The sequence below is a fragment of the Equus quagga genome, chromosome 1 (genome assembly GCF_021613505.1).
Source record: "Equus quagga isolate Etosha38 chromosome 1, UCLA_HA_Equagga_1.0, whole genome shotgun sequence".
Classification (NCBI taxonomy): domain Eukaryota; kingdom Metazoa; phylum Chordata; class Mammalia; order Perissodactyla; family Equidae; genus Equus; species Equus quagga.
The window spans coordinates 132,497,021-132,515,865 of record NC_060267.1 but is presented as its reverse complement, the minus strand read 5'-3'; the positions used below and the strand labels follow the sequence as shown (position 1 = coordinate 132,515,865).

General features: G+C 42.1%; 1 protein-coding gene across 3 annotated transcripts in view; it reads left to right on the top strand.

Moving 5' to 3' along the window:
* CACNA2D3 (calcium voltage-gated channel auxiliary subunit alpha2delta 3) overlaps positions 1-18,845 on the top strand; it is an 827,558-nt gene that overhangs the window by 169,907 nt on the left and 638,806 nt on the right. For 2 of the 3 annotated variants that reach the window (XM_046679102.1, XM_046679095.1), the window contains exon 3: positions 3,295-3,411. In XM_046679102.1, coding sequence (XP_046535058.1) covers positions 3,295-3,411 — 117 coding nt within the window. Of the gene's footprint in view, positions 1-3,014; positions 3,128-3,294; positions 3,412-18,845 lie in introns of those variants that run through there. The other variant, XM_046679111.1, reaches the window with a different exon arrangement.

Genomic DNA, 18,845 nt, shown 5'->3' with positions numbered 1-18,845 from the left:
GGTCTCTTGGGAGAGAAACATGTGCATGTGACAGGTATGGCCAGAATAATGGGGCTTAATATAAAAACCAAAAAATTCAGCTAATCGTGAAATTCACTTTATTTTTTTAATCTAATCTCTAGATCATTTTTTGTTACAGAATTACTTAAGACAGAGATTTATTTCACTGACTTTGTAAATATTAGGCCAACATTAGTTTTGTTTGGTTTTACTCACTTCTTGAACTTTGTATTTTGGGTAGTGAATCAGGCTTGGGTAGAAGCTGGCCTTGGCTGTTGGCTTTTGGAGCACATCTGGCAGGCAGCAGAGAACTCCCAGGATTTTTGGCTCCAAAGATGTTGGCTTGCATTTGAGCTTAGGGAAAGTTTCCAGTGATTGTCATTGAAGTTTTATTCATACACCAGAGGAGGCTGTTAGCTTGAGCCAGGGTTGGGCTGGCTGGAGTCCTATATCCCAGGCCAATCCAGTTAACCTCCCAAGGGGTGGGGAGGTCACCCTTACAGGACCATAGGACAAAATGCAGCTGCATTATTACTTGCATCTTCCTTGTATTGTAACATTGCAATTGTTCTACAACAAGCTTCATCCAGAGAAGTGCTGTGAGTGTCTGCTGTGGGCTGGTGGATGACCATGAGGATCTGTTCTTGCCCCCTGGGCCACTCAAGCTCTGATGGCAGGAGTGATGAGCAAATGGGGGCTCAGAGGGAGGATGCAGCTTTCTTGTCTTGGGGAACCAGGACAGGCTTCTTGAGGAGGGGAAGGCTAGATGAAGGAATACTGGTTTTCCAGGTGAGATATAAGAGACTCTCAAGGCAAATGTAGGAGCTTTTGGATGTTTTCAGGGAGCAGGGAGAAGCATGTCACTTGCAACTCATGGTCCATTATAGAACCACGTGGAGCAGCTCAGCACATCTTATAAGTAGTCTGTCTTGGTCTAGACTCAGGCAGTCCAGAGTAGCATTTTGTATATTTCTTCAGGATCCCCTTAATTCTGAGAAATACCAGGTCTTGGGTCTGATATTCGGGTCAGAGGCCCCAGTGCCAAGTCTGAAGATCCCTTCCTGCCCTTGTGACCTCCTACTCTGCCAGAGTCCAGTGATGGGCACTGGGATCTCTCTGTGGTGAGATGCCCTCAGGGTCCAGGATTTCATTTTAGTCTTAGAGATTCGATGAATTCTCTTGTATGTTCATTTCCATGGAACACCCCCTGTCCTTAAACTCTAGCTTTTTCCTTTCAGAACACCCAGTTTTATTGCCTCAAAGGACTTGGAAATCTTAGCTAGGACAGGAAGCATTTTGTGTGACACATGTGCATGCATGTGTGTGTGCACACACACACACACACTCCTTTCCTTGGGGCAAGGAAAGACTGAGCCTCCTCTCAGTTTACATTTTTGAAGGTAAACAAGGGGAATTGGGGAGAAAATATAAATTTATACCTAAAAAGTTAATCCTGACATTAAAAAGTCATTATATTTTCCACTTCAAAAATGACTCTCAAGGTCTCTAGAGCCAAGAGAAGCTGGGGAGCCCCTTGTTTTTCCTAAGTGGGAGCTTGGGGTCAGGGGTTAATAACTGATTCAGGTTTTCCCCACAAATAAGGGTAAATATAAAGCCCCTAATATTTTTAGTTCCCCAGCCTTTTTTGATAGCTATGTAAATGTAAGGGATTCCTATTGACATTAAAAGTATTTCAAACTCCATTTGGAAGATGTTTATTAATAAGCAATATTTCTTTCCAGTGGGAACAAAATTAGATCTTTAGTTAAGCCAAAATTTTGGTCTCAGGACTGCTTTACACTCTTAGAAAATATTGAGGACTCCTGTGGGCTTCTGCTTATGTCAGTTGTAGCTATTGATATTTGCCATATTAGAAATTAAAATGAAGGAATTTAAAAATAAATGAGTTCAAAACATAAAAACTCATAACATTTTAACATAAATAACATGTTTTATGAAAAATAACTATATTTCCCCAAACGAAAAAAATTAGGGGAGTAGTATTTTTTTGGTTTTGTTTTTGCAAATCTCTTTAATGTTTGAGAGAAGACAATGGATTCTTCCAGATAAGAATGTGGATTCTTATCTCTGCTTCTGTGTTCAGGCTGTTGTGTTTGCTGAAATCTATGAAGAAAGCCTGGCTTCACCTAGAAATGCTGTTGGAAGAAACGAGGACTTCATGGACCCCTGAAATGGTCTCAGGGACCCCACAAGGGTTCTTGGACTCCTTTGAGAACTGCTGGTTTAAACAGATAAATTACCAGGGGATGTGATAGATTTCAAATGAAAAATTGTCTTTGAGAATTTGAGTCAACTGTGAGTCAAATCAGTCCTTTATGAACAAACTAACAAATTATGAAATCTTACAAAAAGTGTTGTTTTTATGGTTTTTGTGCTTGCTGTATATGCTCATTTCTGTGCTCTCCTGGGGCACATTGGAAGTCCTCAATAATTGAATCGAATTGAAATACTAAAATCCACAGCAAGGACGCTAACATTATAAAAATGTTTATAAGATGTTCTGTCATCTTACTTTCTTCATTTCCTTCTCCAGTTCAGGAGTTGGCAAGCTTTTTCTGTAAAGGACCGGAGAGTAAATATTTTAGTCTTTATGGGTCATCTAGTCTCTGTTATGACTATTTAACTTGATCAAATATGTAAACAAATGGGTGTGGTTTTGTCCCAGTAAAACTTTATTTATAAAAATAGATGATGGATTAGATTTGGCCCAAGGATCATAGATGCTGATGCCTGCTGTAGTTCTGCGTTAGAGTCATGGCTCTGAAACTGTTTTTTCCTAAGTCCCTGGTCTTTGGCCATGAAAAAATTAACTTAGTGATGTTCACGGAAAAAAAAAAAACCCACTAAAGTTGAGTTTCTTCATTTTTACTTTGTGACGCATCTGGAATAGTCAGTTTCCAGTGGTGTTGCCTGCAGGATAGTTAATGAATCTGGGGCAGTCCTCCAGAAGAATGGCTGAGTGTGGTCAAGTTGGAAGCGTATAGGGTTGATTTAAAAAACTGAAGAAGATGGATGATAAAGAGTTTGATTGCTTTAGGGATTATTCCTTTCCTGGGTGCTATGAAGTTTCCAAGAGAACCCGAGCCAGTTTTTACATTTCTCCCTGGTTGGTTTAATAATTGTGAAATACAATCCACTCTCCCCAAATCCAGCAGAGACAATCACATTATAACTTTATTTCTACTGATTCCTTGTAGGTAGATGTGCTCTGACATCATGGGTGTGGTGTCTGGTGGTATCATTTGCCTTTAACGTTGCCCTCCCTCCTTACAGAAATACAAAGAATATGAGAAAGATGTTGCCATAGAAGAAATCGATGGTCTCCAACTGGTGAAAAAGCTGGCAAAGAACATGGAAGAGATGTTTCACAAAAAGTCGGAAGCAGTGAGGGTAAGTACTTCTGGTTTCTGCTCTGTGTTGCCAGAAGGCACAAAGGCAGCTTCAGGGAATTGGTGTTGATGAACGCAACCCTCAGATATCAAAGTTGACTCAGCTGTTATGTAAACATTTTCTTTTCCTTAGTCTAGTTAACAAGGAAAAGCAGTTACAAGGGACACAATTGCCCTTTCCATATAGGGTTCAGGTGCCAATTTTCATCTTAAAATTTTATGCCTTCTTCGGAGGCATCACTAATTATACAGCCATGGAGGATGGCTTATGACTGTGTATGCATTCACTAATTGCCAAAAATCATTCAAAGGTACATTGTGGTTCAATTAAGCAGCCATGAAAAAATTTAAGCAATGCTTGCCAAAATGTAGAATTGAAAATCTGAATGGGGTAAATGAGTCTAGATGAAGTCAGAAGTTCTCTTTCTCTTTATTGGAATATTACTGTGATTATAATGCTTGTCTTGACTGGTAAGAGCTGTCTGAAATTTCATGTTATCAGCAGGACAAATAGAACTGCAGTACACAAGTGTATCGTTTTGGATTTCTAAGATGGTCTCCAACTTTATTGCTTGTTGCCAACTAAACAAAGCATCTTATGTTCTTGTTTTAGGACACGTGAATGTTGTAGTATCCTATGTTAATGCCATATTGGCACAGGATTATGGCAAAGAACTGCAATCTGAGGAGTTCTTTATTTCTAATGTATAGTTTGCTTACCTTTAGGGGTTTTTCTTCCCAATTATTTCATTGAAGTCATAATAGTTTATAACATTGTGTAATTTCAGATGCTCATTATTATTTATCAGTTTCTGTATAGACTGCTTCGTGCTCACCAGCAATAGTGTAATTTTTGTCCATCACCATAGGTGCCCCTTTACTCCTTTCACCTAGTCCCTAACCCCCTTCCCCTTTGGTAACCACTAACCTGTTCTCTTTATCCATGTGTTTGTTTATCTTTCACAGATGAGTGAAATCATGCAGTATTTGTCTTTCTCTGTCTGGCTTATTTAGCTTAAAATCACACCCTCCAGGTCCATCTATGTTGTTGCAAATGGGATAATTTTGTCTTTTTATGGATGAGTAGTATTCTGTTGTATATGTATACTACATCTTCTTTATCCATTCATTAGTTGAAGGGTGCTTGGGTTGCTTCCACGTCTTGGCTATTGTGAATAATGCTGCAGTGAACATAGGGATGCATAAATCTCTGAATTTTTGATTTCAAGTTCTTTGGATAAATACTCAGTAGTGGGATACCTGGGCCATATGGTATTTCTATTTCTAATTTTTTGAGAAATCGCCATGCTGTTTTCCTTAGTGGCTGCTGCAGTTTGCATTCCCACCAGCAGTGCATGAAGGTTCCCTTTTCTCCATGTCCTCTCCAACATTTATTTTTCGTCTTGGTGATTGTAGCCATTCTAACGGGTGTAAGGTGATATCTCATTGTAGTTTTGATTTGCATTTCCCTGGTGATTAGTGATGTTGAACATCTTTTCATGTGCCTGTTGGCCATCTGTATATCTTCTTTGGAAAAATGTCTGTTCGTATCCTCTGCCTATTTTTTGATCGGGTTGTTTATATTTTTGTTGTGGGGTTGCATGAGTTCTTTATATATTTTGGAGATTAACTCCATGTCAGATATATGATTTGCAAAAATTTATCCCAATTGGTGGGTTGTCTTTTTGTTTTGCTCCTGGTTTCCTTTGCCTTGCAGAAGCTCTGTAGTCTTATGAATTCCCATTTGTTTATTTTTTCTTTTATTTCCTTTGCCTGAGTAGACATGGTATTCAAAAAGATGCTGCAAAGACTGATATCAAAGAGTGTACTCCTTGTATTTTCTTCTAGGAGTTTTATGGTTTCACGTCTTACTTTCAAGTCTTTAATCCATTTTGAGTTAATTTTTGTGTATGGTGAAAGATAATGGTCTACTTTCATTCTTTTGCATGTGACTGTCTAGTTTTCCCAACACTATTTATTGAAGAGCCTTTCTTTTCTCCATTGTATGTTCTTGATTCCTTTGCTGAAGAGTAACTGTCCATAGATGTGTGATTTTATTTCTGGATTTTCAATTCTGTTCCGTTGATCTGTGTGTCTGTTTTTGTGCCAGTACAATGCTGTGTTGATTACTGTAGCTTTGTAGTATATTTTGAAGTCAGGAATTGTGATGCCTCTGGCTTTGTTCTTTTTTCTCAGGATTGCTTTAGCTATTTGGGATCTTTGGTTGTCCCATAGGAATTTTAGGCTTCTTTGTTCTACTTCCGTGAAGAAGTCATTGGGATTCTGATTGGCATTGCACTGAATCTGTAGATTGCTTTAGGTAAATGGACATTTTAACTATGTTTATTCTTCCAGTCCATGAGCATAGAATATCTTTCCATTTCTTTATGTCATCATCGATTTCTTTCAATAATGTCTTATAATTGTCATTGTATAGGTCTTTCACTTTCTTGCTTAAATTTATTCCTAGATATTTTATTCTTTTTGTTGCGATTGTAAATGGGATTGTATTCTTGACTTCTCTTTCTGCTAGTTTGTTATTGGTGTATAGAAATGCAACTGATTTTTGTTAGTTGATTTTGTACCCTGCAACTTTGCTGTAGTTGCTGATTATTTCTAATAGTTTTTTGATGCATTCTTTAGGGTTTTCTATATATAGAATCATGTCATCCACAAACAGTGAGAGTTTCACTTCTTCTTTTCCAGTTTGGTTACCTTTTCTTTCTTTTTCTTGCCTAATCGCTCTGGCCAAAACTTCCAGTACTATGTTGAAGAGGAGTGGTGAGAGTGGGCACCCTTGTCTTGCTCCTGTTCTCAGAGGGATGGCTTTTAGTTTTTCATCATCAAATATGATGTTGGCTGGGGGTTTGTCATATATTGGCTATATTATGGTGAGGTACTTTCTTTTTATACCCATTTTATTGAGAGTTTTTATCATAAATGTATGTTGGATCCTGTCAAATGCTTTCTCTGCATCTATTGAGATGATTATGTGGTTTTTATTCCTCATTTTGTTAATGTGGTGTATCATGTTGATTGATTTGTGGATGTTGAACCATCCCTGCATCCCTCGTATAAATCCCACTTGATCATGGTGTATGATCCTTTTAATGTATCTTAGCTTTCAGTTTTAATAATTATCTCAAGAATCACTTTGCTATAAAAGACCACTTCCTACTTTAGTTTTTCTCACAATTAATTGGCAAAGCCAAATTTCTACAACATATTTCTGCTTTAGACCTAATTTTCCCACACATTTACTTGTCCCTAAAACATTTTCATACCATTTTGATTCCGGGATAGAGGGAGTGTAGTTTCATAGGTACAAGCAGGAGGTTGACCTGTTCAGTGCCTGCCTTTGTCACTTACTGACCTTCCACCTTTTGCAAAACAGCCTTCATGAACCTCAATTTCCTCATCTGTAAAGTGGGAAAAACTCACAGAGTGGGCGTGAAGATCAAACAAAGTTATGGTTTTGAGCCACTTAGCACAGATCCTGGTACATACATAGTGGTCAGGGAATGGTGGCTTCTGCTGCTACCATGATTATTAATGTAAATAAGATGAGACTTCTTGGTGGAAACTCTGAAGTGCCTTAGAAAAAAAAAATACTTCTATCAGTCACAGAAATGTCTTGACAGCCAGTGCTGGGAGCTGTATGGGGCCCTTGGAGTGTCTTTATGTCACTATCTTGAAAGAAATGGTATTCTTTACAGACGTGGCAGCATGATAGCCATTCAAATGTAGTAGTCAGAATCCTGAAATAGAAATTAAAAAAAAAAAAAAGCCCACCATAATTACTGTTTTCTTTCTTTCTTTGTTTTTTTTGCTGAGGTCGGTTCTCCTTGAGCTAACATCTGTTGCCAATCTTCCTTTTTTTGTATGTGAGCCATTGCCACTGCATGGCCACTGGCAGGCAAGTGGTGTAGGTCTGCGCCCAGGTAGCAAACCTGGGCTGCCGAAGCAGAGTGCGCCAAACTCAACCACTAGGCAACTGGGGCTGGCCCTACTATTTTCTATTCATAAAATGAACACCAATTTGCTGGAACTTTAAGAATATATTGAGAAGTATTAAAGAGAGAAAAAGATAATCTAAAACTCCCGCCTCTTGGCAGGAAACCATGGCTTACATTCTTGTGTATTTCCTTCCTTCCAATCTTTTTTCTTTGGATTTCTATGGGTGTACTTGTGTGTGTTTTTCTTTTTTCAAATTTGCAATCGTATTGTCTGTTCACTTTTGTATCCAGCTTCTTTTCACTTCTGTAGAAGTGCTGTTGTAGTGTGAGCATTTTCTTGTGTCACTGTATTTTGTGATATTCTTATAAGGCTGCATAACATTTCATCTATGAGTGTGTCGTAATTGATTGACTATTTCTCTATATCTGGATATTTTAGCTGTTTGCACATTTTGATATAAATAACGTTGCTGTGAATCTTCCTGTATATTAATAATAGATCAACCAACTCAGTACCTGCTACATGTTGGGTGTTCCCCTAAGGATTTTACACGTACCCATAGCCCCATGATGGAAGTTGCTATTATTATCCCTGTTTTACAAAAGAGAGGACTGAGAGGCAGAACGTACTGCTTCCCCGAGGTCTCATGGGGAATAAGAGACAGGCTCCAGGCACATGGACCCCAGAGTCCACGTTCTTTATCACTTCCACACCCTCGGATCCTGCAGGGTACTTTGATTTCCTTAAGATGAATTGCTGAACATGCAAGACAGTTCAAAGTCTCTGAACCAACCTCCAAGGCTCTTTACGCACGTGAAAACACGTCTGTCCAGTTAAGATTGTGTTAATTTACAGTCGCTCCAGCAGGAGTGGTACGTGAGTGCTCATTTTCCTGAATCTTTGCATAAAATAAAAATGTTTTGTTTTGTTTTAAATACTAGTAACAGCTTTGTCAATTTGAGAGAGGGAAATGCTGTTACTGTTTAAACTTGAATTTCCTCGTAAATCACAGGATTTTAGAGTAGAAAGGGACAGAACTATCTTTAGGTTCTGCCGCTGTGGTTGACAGATAAGGAGCCCTGGTGTCTGGAATTCGAGGGGCTTGTGCAGCATGCCACTGTAACACAGAGGCCCAGCCAGCCCCAGAACCTGGGCCTGGTCACTTGGAGGCAGGGGCCCACGTGGCATGTGAATCATAGGCTCTGGAGGAGAGAGGATTGTTCTGAATCTCAGCGCTGCCTCAAGGTGGGAGGCCCATGAGAAAAGCTGAGCAACCTGGCGGACCTCTTTTCCTCTTACCTCCCTGGAGATGTTAGGAGGAGTCATCGAGGCCTTACTCATCTGGGCTATGTTTACTGAGCTTACTCTGCACCAGGCCCTGTGCTAAACACTTTATATATGTCATCTTATTTCATTCTCACATCTACCCCAGGAGTGACATACTGTTAGTATATTGTTGGTTTGGAGATGAGCACACGGGCTTGGCAGGGTGAAGTCATTTGCCCAGGTCATGTGGGCAGGCTCAGTAGGGTTTCTTTTGCATCCAGGCAGTGGGATTGCCGTGTCTTTGCGTCTGTCTGTGTGAAGTGTTTAGCACAGTGCCTGACAAACAGTAAATATTCAGCAAATGTTTGCTGTTACTGCTGGTTAAGGGACCTTCCAATGTGTAAGCATGTAATAGGGAGAGAGTCTTAAAGCTTCAGGAAGCTCCTGGATGATGACAGGAGGGAACCTCATTTTGAAACCTTTTTGCTTTAAATTAGTGAGGTTAAGAAAAAAATAGACTGATATGGTTGGTTTGATTCCTTTGAGAAGGAGAAAAAAACTAGTTGCTCTATTTGATTTGAAATGTTCCCAGAATAAAGGCATCCAGGATTCTCTGAACTGAGTATTTTATGTATTTTAAAATAGATGTATGAGGCCCTTTGTAAGCACACTTGATGCCATAAAATCTAGGTTAACTGGTCCAGTGATATGTGGCTCTCCCCTGCTCTCAGTCTTTAAACAGCAAAGAGGGCTTGTGTGTCAAGTTGGGGCTTGGTGTGGTGACAGTTGCATCCTTGTGATCGGGCTGGTCCCCATTGTGAACTGTGTGGCTCTGTTGGCAGCAGTCATGAACCATGTGGCATTTGGAATGAGATGAGGTGGCCACTGAGAGGCCTCCTGGGTGCTGGTTTATGCTGAGTCCAGGGGAGCAGTGGGTGTGACTATTTTTCATATTATAATGTTATCTTGCTTCTCAAATAGGAAAAGTTGCTGTTTGCCTGTAGGATTTGTGAGCATTTGGAGAGCAATGACCTCAGATCCAAATTTGCCTGTGGGTTTGCAGGGGAGCCATTATTTACCGTGTTGCCCTAGAATGCACCTCTGTGCAACAGGGCTCTTTCTTTCCCGTGCCACCCACCGAGCAGCGACCCCCTTCTCAAATGGCTCAGGGAAAGAACGGGTTTCAGTGTTTGCTCCATCACTGTGATGCACCCTGCCTGGCAATCTTCCCTTCCCAAGTCCCCATCTCCACCCCCAGCAATCTGAGTCAGGTGGGAAGCCCTGGTGCCTTCCTGGGTGTCTCCCTGCCAATAACTGATTCAGCCAAATGCTCATCAGTGGCGGATGGATGTGAGGACCCAAGAACATATAGAAGAAAAAACTGGTTCACAAACTACACTGATTATTAAAGTTCCCATGGATGTATATAAAATATTTATGAGACTGGCAACAGCGCTAACACCTTTAGTCTGTGAAGGTCGGTTCAGTTAGCGTTAGAAAAAAAAAAAAATGGAGTCCGGCAGTCACTCAGTCCTTTAACATGCTTGTCGTCTCTGGGCTGTTAAACACTGCTGATCTTCTTCTCTGTCTCTTCTGGCTTGATTTCCTCATTTCACCCCGTCACTTTTCCCAGTGATTAGTTGAATCAGAGTGATTTTTTCCTACTCGTCCCCTATTTGAATTACTCTCCACTATGCAATTATCCTATCACAGAAAGTCCTATTTTCTCCCCGTCAGATGTCTGAAGAAAATGTGAAACCTAAAGTGGCTGTCCATTACATAACCTCTGTCATCTGGTTGGTAATGGACTGTATGTAACATTTTTTTTCCAGGCTCACAAATTACAAATAACCTTAGCTTCAATAATTGCCATTAACATAATGGTGCTGTCATTATGGTAGCATTTCTTAACTAATATTTTCTAGCACTTTTTAATGCCAATGGTGGTTTAAATAAATTTTTTCAAATCCACTCAGAAGCTTGACGTAGGTTGTTTTAACTTAAAGCCAAGTCGGGTTTGATGCAGTGATGCTGCTCCTTGCTTTTGTGTATAAGGATTGCGCCCAAAGCATTGTCTCCCCGCTTCTTTGTTCAAGCCCTGAATGAATGTTGCTGAGCAGTTTATCAAGTTTTAAGTCCTGATGAATGGACGAGAAATGGAATCAATTTGCTTTTAGTTCATTAGCATTTCAAGGGAGAAATTTCACCTCCTGAATGCGGAGAGAGTGTTATTCATCAGTCATCTGTCGACTGCGGACTCTGCTTGGGTCATTCCTAAGTGACACCTGGAAATGCTGGACTGTGTCACAAATCAGAGCTCAGCTGGAATATTGACAGGAGGCCCATTTGACACAGCTCCCCTTTCTCCTGAGTTGCTGACGGTGACAAACTCTTTTTCCTGATTTGAGGGGAGAGTGAAGGCAAAGGATGTGCATTTCGTGGTGTTGGTTACGTGGACAGGCTGTCCCAGCCTTTCCTTTGTCTTTGAAATCCAATCCGAGCCTCCACTAGGAGTAGACAAATCATCACACAGCTGGCAGGATTTTCTGAGGCTCCAGGGAACTCCGAGCAAGCACAGCTAAGTGTGCAGTTGGAGGAGAATCTGTAGGAAGTAACTCTGAGTAACTACGGGGATCTCTGATTATAGGGATATGCCTTTAGGACAGATTCCAACACAGCCAGTGGGAAATAATGAACCTGTGATTTCAGAACAGTCCCTATGATCAAGATGAGCAGCACAAGCTGAAAAAAAGATAAACCAGGAAATGACGGAAAGGACTTTGGAGAATTTATAAATGTATACTAGTGTTTTCCAGAATCGTTTTCTAAGGGTGAATTCTCCGGAGTGGTTGTTGCCTTTGATCATGTGGAGCAGCTCTGGGGCGGGCACTGCCTCCATCACGCTGATTTGGGGCAGAGTTGGAACTTCCTTCTGTCTTCCCAGGTGGTGCTGGTTTTAGGGCCATGGATCCACACAGCTTGCACCGTGGGGCTGTACGGAGTTTAGGCCTCCACAGACTTAAACACATTTCACAGAGACAGGGAGAATTATAGGATGGTATCTATTTTGGTAGCATATCAGGCAAAGCATGAAGTATTTTATTTGCTGTTCAAATTAATTTTCTCCCCAAAATGGTTAATTAGCAGTGTCTAAAAGAACAAACTTCACTGGGGCCTGGGGGGCTGTAAAGAGACATAAAAAGCAAGTTGTAGCTAAACTCACTAAGAGAAGAGTCTGTTGTTTTCCAACCTTGGATAAGATATTTAATAAATTTTCAAGGCACCCTGAAGCTCCTACCTGTAAATAAACTTAATCCTGTTTCACTTATTTTCCAATTTACATTGATAAAATGATAAATCAGGCACTCGAAAAAGAGTGTTTTGCTTAAAAATAAACATCCTTGCTTCTTGGGAACAGCTAAAAGAGACTAGATTATATATGAAGTTTTTCCCCCCTTCCTATACTACCTGCTGTTCATTGCGGAACTGATTCCCATTATAGCTGTACTGTGGAAAGTAATTGCTGTTGTACAGTAATTCAATTTCAGTGCATTCACGCATCAGTTCACCGATAGGGGTTTATCTGGAGAAACCTGGGACTTGAAAGCTTTTTATCGAGGAATTCCACATGCAGCAAGACATTTTTCCTAGGTAACGAATATCAGTATTTGCATTTAATAAACATTTACCTTCTCAGAAAAATGGATTTTTTTTCCCCCCTGCAGAAGAGATTTACGCCAATCTTCCAAAAAGCTAGAGGCTACCATTAAAGCAACTTTCTCTAGCTGTTTTGTGACTGGTGCATGTCTACATATGTATGACTATAAAATGCATCTCTGTTTTTATGTAAATATATACACTGAGGCATGAAAAGCAGGATGCACCCAAGGAAAGCATGCTTTGTACCAAAAATATATGCTATATAAGAGATTAATATCTACAGGGACTATATGAATGCTTATGGTTTAAAAATTCTGTAGGTGTTGTGAAAATTGTTGGTGAGGCATCCTTTCAAAAGGATACCCATTAAGATGGAAATGAAATCAACCCTTTTGTTTCTAAATTTCTAAATTAAGGAAAGGTTTTTAGGACAGAACTGATTCTCCCTGTATAAAATGACTCGTTGATCGTAAGGACTCTTTAGTACTAAGTCCAAAATGAGCTGTAGAGATCACAGGAGCTGAATGTACCTAACATTGCTAGGATGGCCTTTGGTTCTCTGCCAATAGAGATGGCTGTATGTATCTAAAAGATTTTTCTACCTTGTGTTCGTTTCTGATCTCATCTCAAAATTTCAAAACTTGTTCCTTGAAAGAGGAATAAATTTGTTTCAGAAAAAAGTAATGTTTTGAGTCACAGATAAAGAAGGAAGAGACTATTATTTTTTATGTTGCTGTATCTTATAGCCCATTTGCTTTTTTTCCTCTTTCTTTCATGGCCAACTGGGTTGCAAAATCCCATACGTATGCATAAGAAAGTTTAAAGCAGAAACCTCAAACCAGAAGAAATTTAAAAAATAGCAACAATCTGGATTCACCAGTTTTGATGAGGTTGGTGAGCCATCCTTAATGCTTGAGGGCAAAACCACATGGAACTGCGTGGTCGTCGTGGGTTTCACCCCAAATGGGGCTGGGGTTTCCTCTAGCATACTTTGGATTGTACCAGCCTGAGTCTCACGAGGAGGCCCAGAAGGCTGCTCTCCCACCCACCATGGTGAGAGTGAGCAGCTCACCTGCCTGCTGTGGGAGATAAGCTTCCTGCTGAGGGAAGAAGGGAGAACCACTGGACATCTTGTATGTGTCACTCCATCTCCCGGCTCAGCTCTTTCTTTTCCCTCAGCCGCATGTATTGGAAGTTTGGTTGGCTTGGTGAACTGTATCCTAGCTTTTCTGTTTATTCTGGGGATGTTGGCCTATACAAAGGGTCTCCTTTGTGGGTAGAACCACTGTGCCAAACCTTCCAACTTCATGGTTATTTGTCTCATTTCCATGACTGAAAGCTCTCCATTTTCAGAGCTTTATGGGAGACTTAATTTTGGGTGTTCTGTTTTCTAATTCGCCTCACCTGTGTTTGTTTTCTGATGCTTTTGTTTTGTTTTTATTGATTATGCAATACATGTTTATTGTAAGTGGAAAAGAATGTGAAGAAAATAATAAAGGAGAAAGTAGAGATCACAGCACCAAGAGGTATTAAAAGGCACAACATCTTTCAATACCTTTTGCTTTTAAACATCTTAATTTCTAGTCTTCCAAATTTTTTTAAATTTGTGCTTGCGTATATGCATATGTGTGTATATATAAGATCTTCTAAAACGTTGGGCTATTCTTTCTTGTTACCAGCTTTGTTTTTTTTTTAAAGATTGGCACCTGGGGCTGGCCCCATGGCCGAGTGGTTAGGTTAGCGCACTCTGCTACTGTGGCCCAGGGTTTCAACGGTTCGAATCCTGGGCGTAGACATGGTGCCGCTCATCAGGCCATGCTGAGGCAGCATCCCACATGCCACAACTAGAAGGACCCACAACTAAAAATACACAACTATGTACCAGGGGACTATGGAGAGAAAAAGGAAAAATAAAATCTTAAAAAAAAAAAATGATTGGCACCTAAGCTAACCACTGTTGCCAATCTTTTTTTTTTTTTGCTTTTTCTCCCCAGAACCTCCCAGTACACAGTTGTATATTTTAGTTGTAGGTCCTTCTCATTGTGCTATGTGGGACGCTGCCTCAGTGTGGCCTGACGAGTGGTGCCATGTCTGCGACCAGGATCCGAACCAGCCAAAACCTGGGCCGCCGAAGTGGAATGCGAACTTAACCACTCGGCCATGGGGCCACCCCCAAGTAACCAGCTTTTTAAAAATGTTGCATGTTGTGGACATTTTTCTATGTCAATGAATATATATTTCTATTCTTTTTCATGACTTATTGATAGTCTTCTTTCTGGATGTTCCAATCAAACAATTCTCTCTTGGTGAACATTGATGTCATTTACAGTATTTCACTATTATAAGCAATAAAATGACAAATTCTCTTGCAGAGAAACTTTTGTCCATTTGTTTGATACATTTATTAGGCTGTATTCCTAGAAGTAAAATGAAGGCTTTTGGTACATGTTGCCAGCTTGTCCTCTTGACAGCATCACCTGCTTGTGCTCCCACCTGTGTGATGGGAGAGGCACTGTTTCTCTACTTTCCTCTCTCATGTTTTACTATTGTTAGTCTTTTGGTCTTTTTCAATCTTACAGGCAAAAAGTAGCATCTCATTTTACTTCATTTCTTTAATTACTCACTACTTGGCATGGTGGATCTTTTCTGGCTCCCCACCTGCCCGGCACCGGAGTGTGAGGCAAACTGCACAATGTCACAGAGCATGGACATCAATGTCACAACATAGAGAAGGCCCCGGTGCTGGTCCCCACCACCCCACAGGGAGATGTGTGGGCCCCGGCACTTTCTTGGACACACTCGGAGGACCCTGCCCTCTTCCTTCCTGGAGTGTATCATGAGAACAGTCTGGTGGATGGGTGAGGGGGGTGTGGGACACACTGACTGACACCAGGCTGCCTGGATTTGGGGTGCCAGTTGTTTGGAGGAGTTGTCTTGAACACCAGCAGCCCAGCACCTGAGGATTGTGGTACTGGAGTGTCTCAGACCCCCGTACTGTGGGAGAAAGTCACTAATCTCTAGAGAATTTGAGCTTGGTGCAGCCCTCTCACTGGGAAAGGACCCCATTCCCAGCTGGCTCTTTGTCAGGGCTCCCAGATCAAGGGCCAGGGTCACTTTTGTTCACTTCTCCTTATGGCACTATGTAGGAAAGTTGGCCATATTTTTATGTGTTTATTGATTATTTCTTTTTTAAAAATAAACTGCCTGTTAATACCCTTTCCTGCTGTTTATACTGTATTATTTATTTTCCCTGACCTGCTTTGTCCCCAAGCACCTGTCACCTGTCACTGCCAAGCACCTGTCACAGTGTCTGAACCTACAGTTAAGTCTTGTTAAATGTTTGTTGCCTGACTCGCAGACCTTCATCTTGGAGTCAGGATAACTTGAAGTCAGAGAGCAGTCATGGGTTACACCTCTTCTCTTTTGACCAGAGAACTCCTGAATAACGAAGGGGAAAGGAAAGTATCAAGCTTAACTGCAGAGAAACTGTAGGACTCATAGGCTTTCCAGAACCCTTCACTGTCTGTTCCAAGCAGTGAGATGTCTGCGTGCCACCCCAAGTCAAGCTGTCGCCGTCTTAGACTAGTCGTGGGCCTCAGCCCAGTCTCTCCCCAGTGGGCTTCCTCCTAGAACTGGGTGAATGGGGGAGGTGAAATGGGCAGACACTGGACCAGCTGCTTCGACTGGACAAAAAAGGTTAGCAATTTCTGTAGGAGGAATCAAATAAAAACTTTCTTTCTTTCTTTCTTTCTCCCTCTCCATCCCTTCCCTCCCTCTCCCCACCTCTCCCTCTCCCTTCCCGCCTTCCGTCCTTCCCTCCCTCCCTCCCTCCCTCCTTCCTTCCATTTGCTTGGAACTGATGAAGGGAGACTTGATTCTTGGACAGGGGAGAGAGGAAGAAGTCAGGGTTGCAGGGCCATGACTTAGCAGAATAACCCCATAAATTTCCAATAGTCTCTGTGCCTGGCTGAGGGATCTTTTGGTTGTAATACACAGGCTGGATGCTAGAGCCAGGGCGTGTGCCTCCAGGCTTGGCAGATGTTTCTCTTCATGTGGCAGGTGGTAAAGACAGGCAGCTTACTACCCCCAAGAAATGGAGCAAACTGATGTAATGAGCAGGTTCAAGATGCTGTTCATAAATTTGAGCGTGATGTCATGAAGGAGAATTTTGGAGCAATGCTGAGAGTAGTTGCCAAACTGTTTCTCACCTTCTGGGCTTGGTGTTGTGCCAGCTGTAGCATGGTTGGGTCAAGGTACCCATCTGGAGCCCTGCCCCACCCCTGCCAGCATTGTCTATCACAGCATCCTGCTTACTCCCTTTGTAACATTTGAAGGTTGTACTTACTCTGTTTATCTCAATGCTGACTTGCATATTGCCCGACTCTGCCCTAGAACTCCAGTGTCATGAGGGCAGGGACATGATGGCTATGCTCCCCCTAATATGCACTGAACCCAGGCAGGGTGCTCAGTAAGTGTCTGTGAATGAATGAACTTGCCATACTGGTAATGATGCTGTCATGAGGAAAGTGCCCCATGCTTGGGAAGACTGCCGGGTCACCAGGATGTGGGCTGGGTAAGGTCCGAGCATTTCCTGTGTACTAGTGCCTGCCCTGCCCCCTGCGCCCCACCAAACCATCTGTTTCTCTCTGTCTCACAAGCAAAGTTTGGATTTGGTTTATCTTGTGCAATGATAAAAAGAAAAAGAAAAAGACTTCTACTCCTATCCAAAGTGAAATGTCATTTAAAATCATATTTCACATTTTCATTGACTATTTTTATTCTCCATTTACAAAACCCAGTTTTGAAAGATTTCCTGTCAGTTTGGCCAAGACCAAGTGGACCAAGCAGCCTGCGGAAGAGAGGCTTGTGGCCATGGAGACCCTGTGTGAAATTACAGTGCTGGTCCCTGACTTTAGCCCAAGTAGCAATTACCCCCATCAGGAAGCCCAGGAAGAGAGGCCGAGCTCACCCTGCGGTGCTCTCTGGCTGCCTCTCCAGCCAGAACCTGATGAGCGAGGTGTCTGTCTGCAGATGGAAGATATGTGGGACACTGTCTGCACCAAAGAGGAGCGGGGGAGGGAAGCCCGCACAGCAGCATTGTACCTAGGGCTGGTTCCTCCTCTGATTGTTCTGAGTATTACTTTATTGTTTCAACACACCAGACCAGGTAGAGAATCATGCCACTTAACTTATACCGGAGTGAGGCAACAGAAGTCTTAAAAGATTTGTGGGTGGGAAGAAATTATGGTGAATCCCTGAAGGGTCAGCATCACTAGATCCAAATGACAGGACAAAGCCATAATAATTAATAATAATAATAACAATAATAAAAGACCATGGCTATAATTGTATAAATTACTGGCAACAAATTAAAGTTGTCAGAAATATTTTGAACGCATATTTCGTGTGTTTAACCAAGGATGTGGTGTTGGTGACATCACTTGTCCTCTTTTGGTCTTTGCTCAGTTTCCCATATCAAGGTGAGGAGCAGCTGGTCCCACAAACACAGCGAGATTATTTATGTTTTCTCAATTAGGTTATGAGGGGAAAATGAAAAGGTAGTTAGGAATTCATTGGCATTTCATTTACGCTGCATTCAGCAGAGGGGTGACAGCCCCTTCGAGTAATCAGAGTCTTTGTTAAAAATCAGCTGGAATATCATTGATTGCACACCCCAAGCTGTACTGGCTGCTTGAACAGACAACACGGAATGCTTTGTACCATCAGGGGAAAATGGAGATTTTTTTTTTCTTGTGTGCTTTCTAATTGGTTTTTTGTGATTTTCAGTTGGGGAGGGAAATCATATCCTTGGGAATATACTCAGAGAGACTCCCTCACTGTGCACCCAGAGCATCTCCTCAGGCCATTTGATGGGCTTCATAGAGTGGAGCATGTGCAGGGGCCCCTAGGAACCCGTGGTGGCCGTCAGAAAGCAGACTCTCACATTGGTCCCGGTAGGGAGTTGCTCATAAACATCTCAACACCAGCCAGTGCAGATGAGTCTCCTTTCCTCAAGCAGGTGTCCCTGTGCGAACTGTGGGCCTGGCAAAGGTCCTGGCCCTCAGTGCTTTGACCGAGAGGCGAGCAGACAGGTGCCGGCTGCAGAGGGACGATGGAAGCAGCCTCAGGCTGGAGCATGGCCGGACTCGCAGGGCTCCAGGCCTGCAGGCAGCTGTTTGGCCAGCTACACTGTGGCCTCTGTTAGGCCACTTGTTGAGCCAGGCAGCCTGTCTTCATGGGGACTTCCTGCAAAGGGCTCAGTGGACCCCCTCCCTTGCTTTGCTGGGAGTGCCTCATTGCAGTCTCTGTGGCCATGGGGACAGTGTGGCCCACATTGGGAAATCAGAGGTGACCTCTGAGGCCAGACATGGTTGAGATGGTTTTACTCCAGGGAAGTGTGTTCAGCCCTCTTCACTTGGCAAAAGCAAACATAGAGTGGAGAGAGTGCTGTCCACGCTCACAGCAATTGCTTCAGTGGCGATGAGGAAGCCAAAAAGAAGCAATCTGTGTCACAGTTGTAAACCCCCAGGCTAGTCCTGGCCATAGACAGAT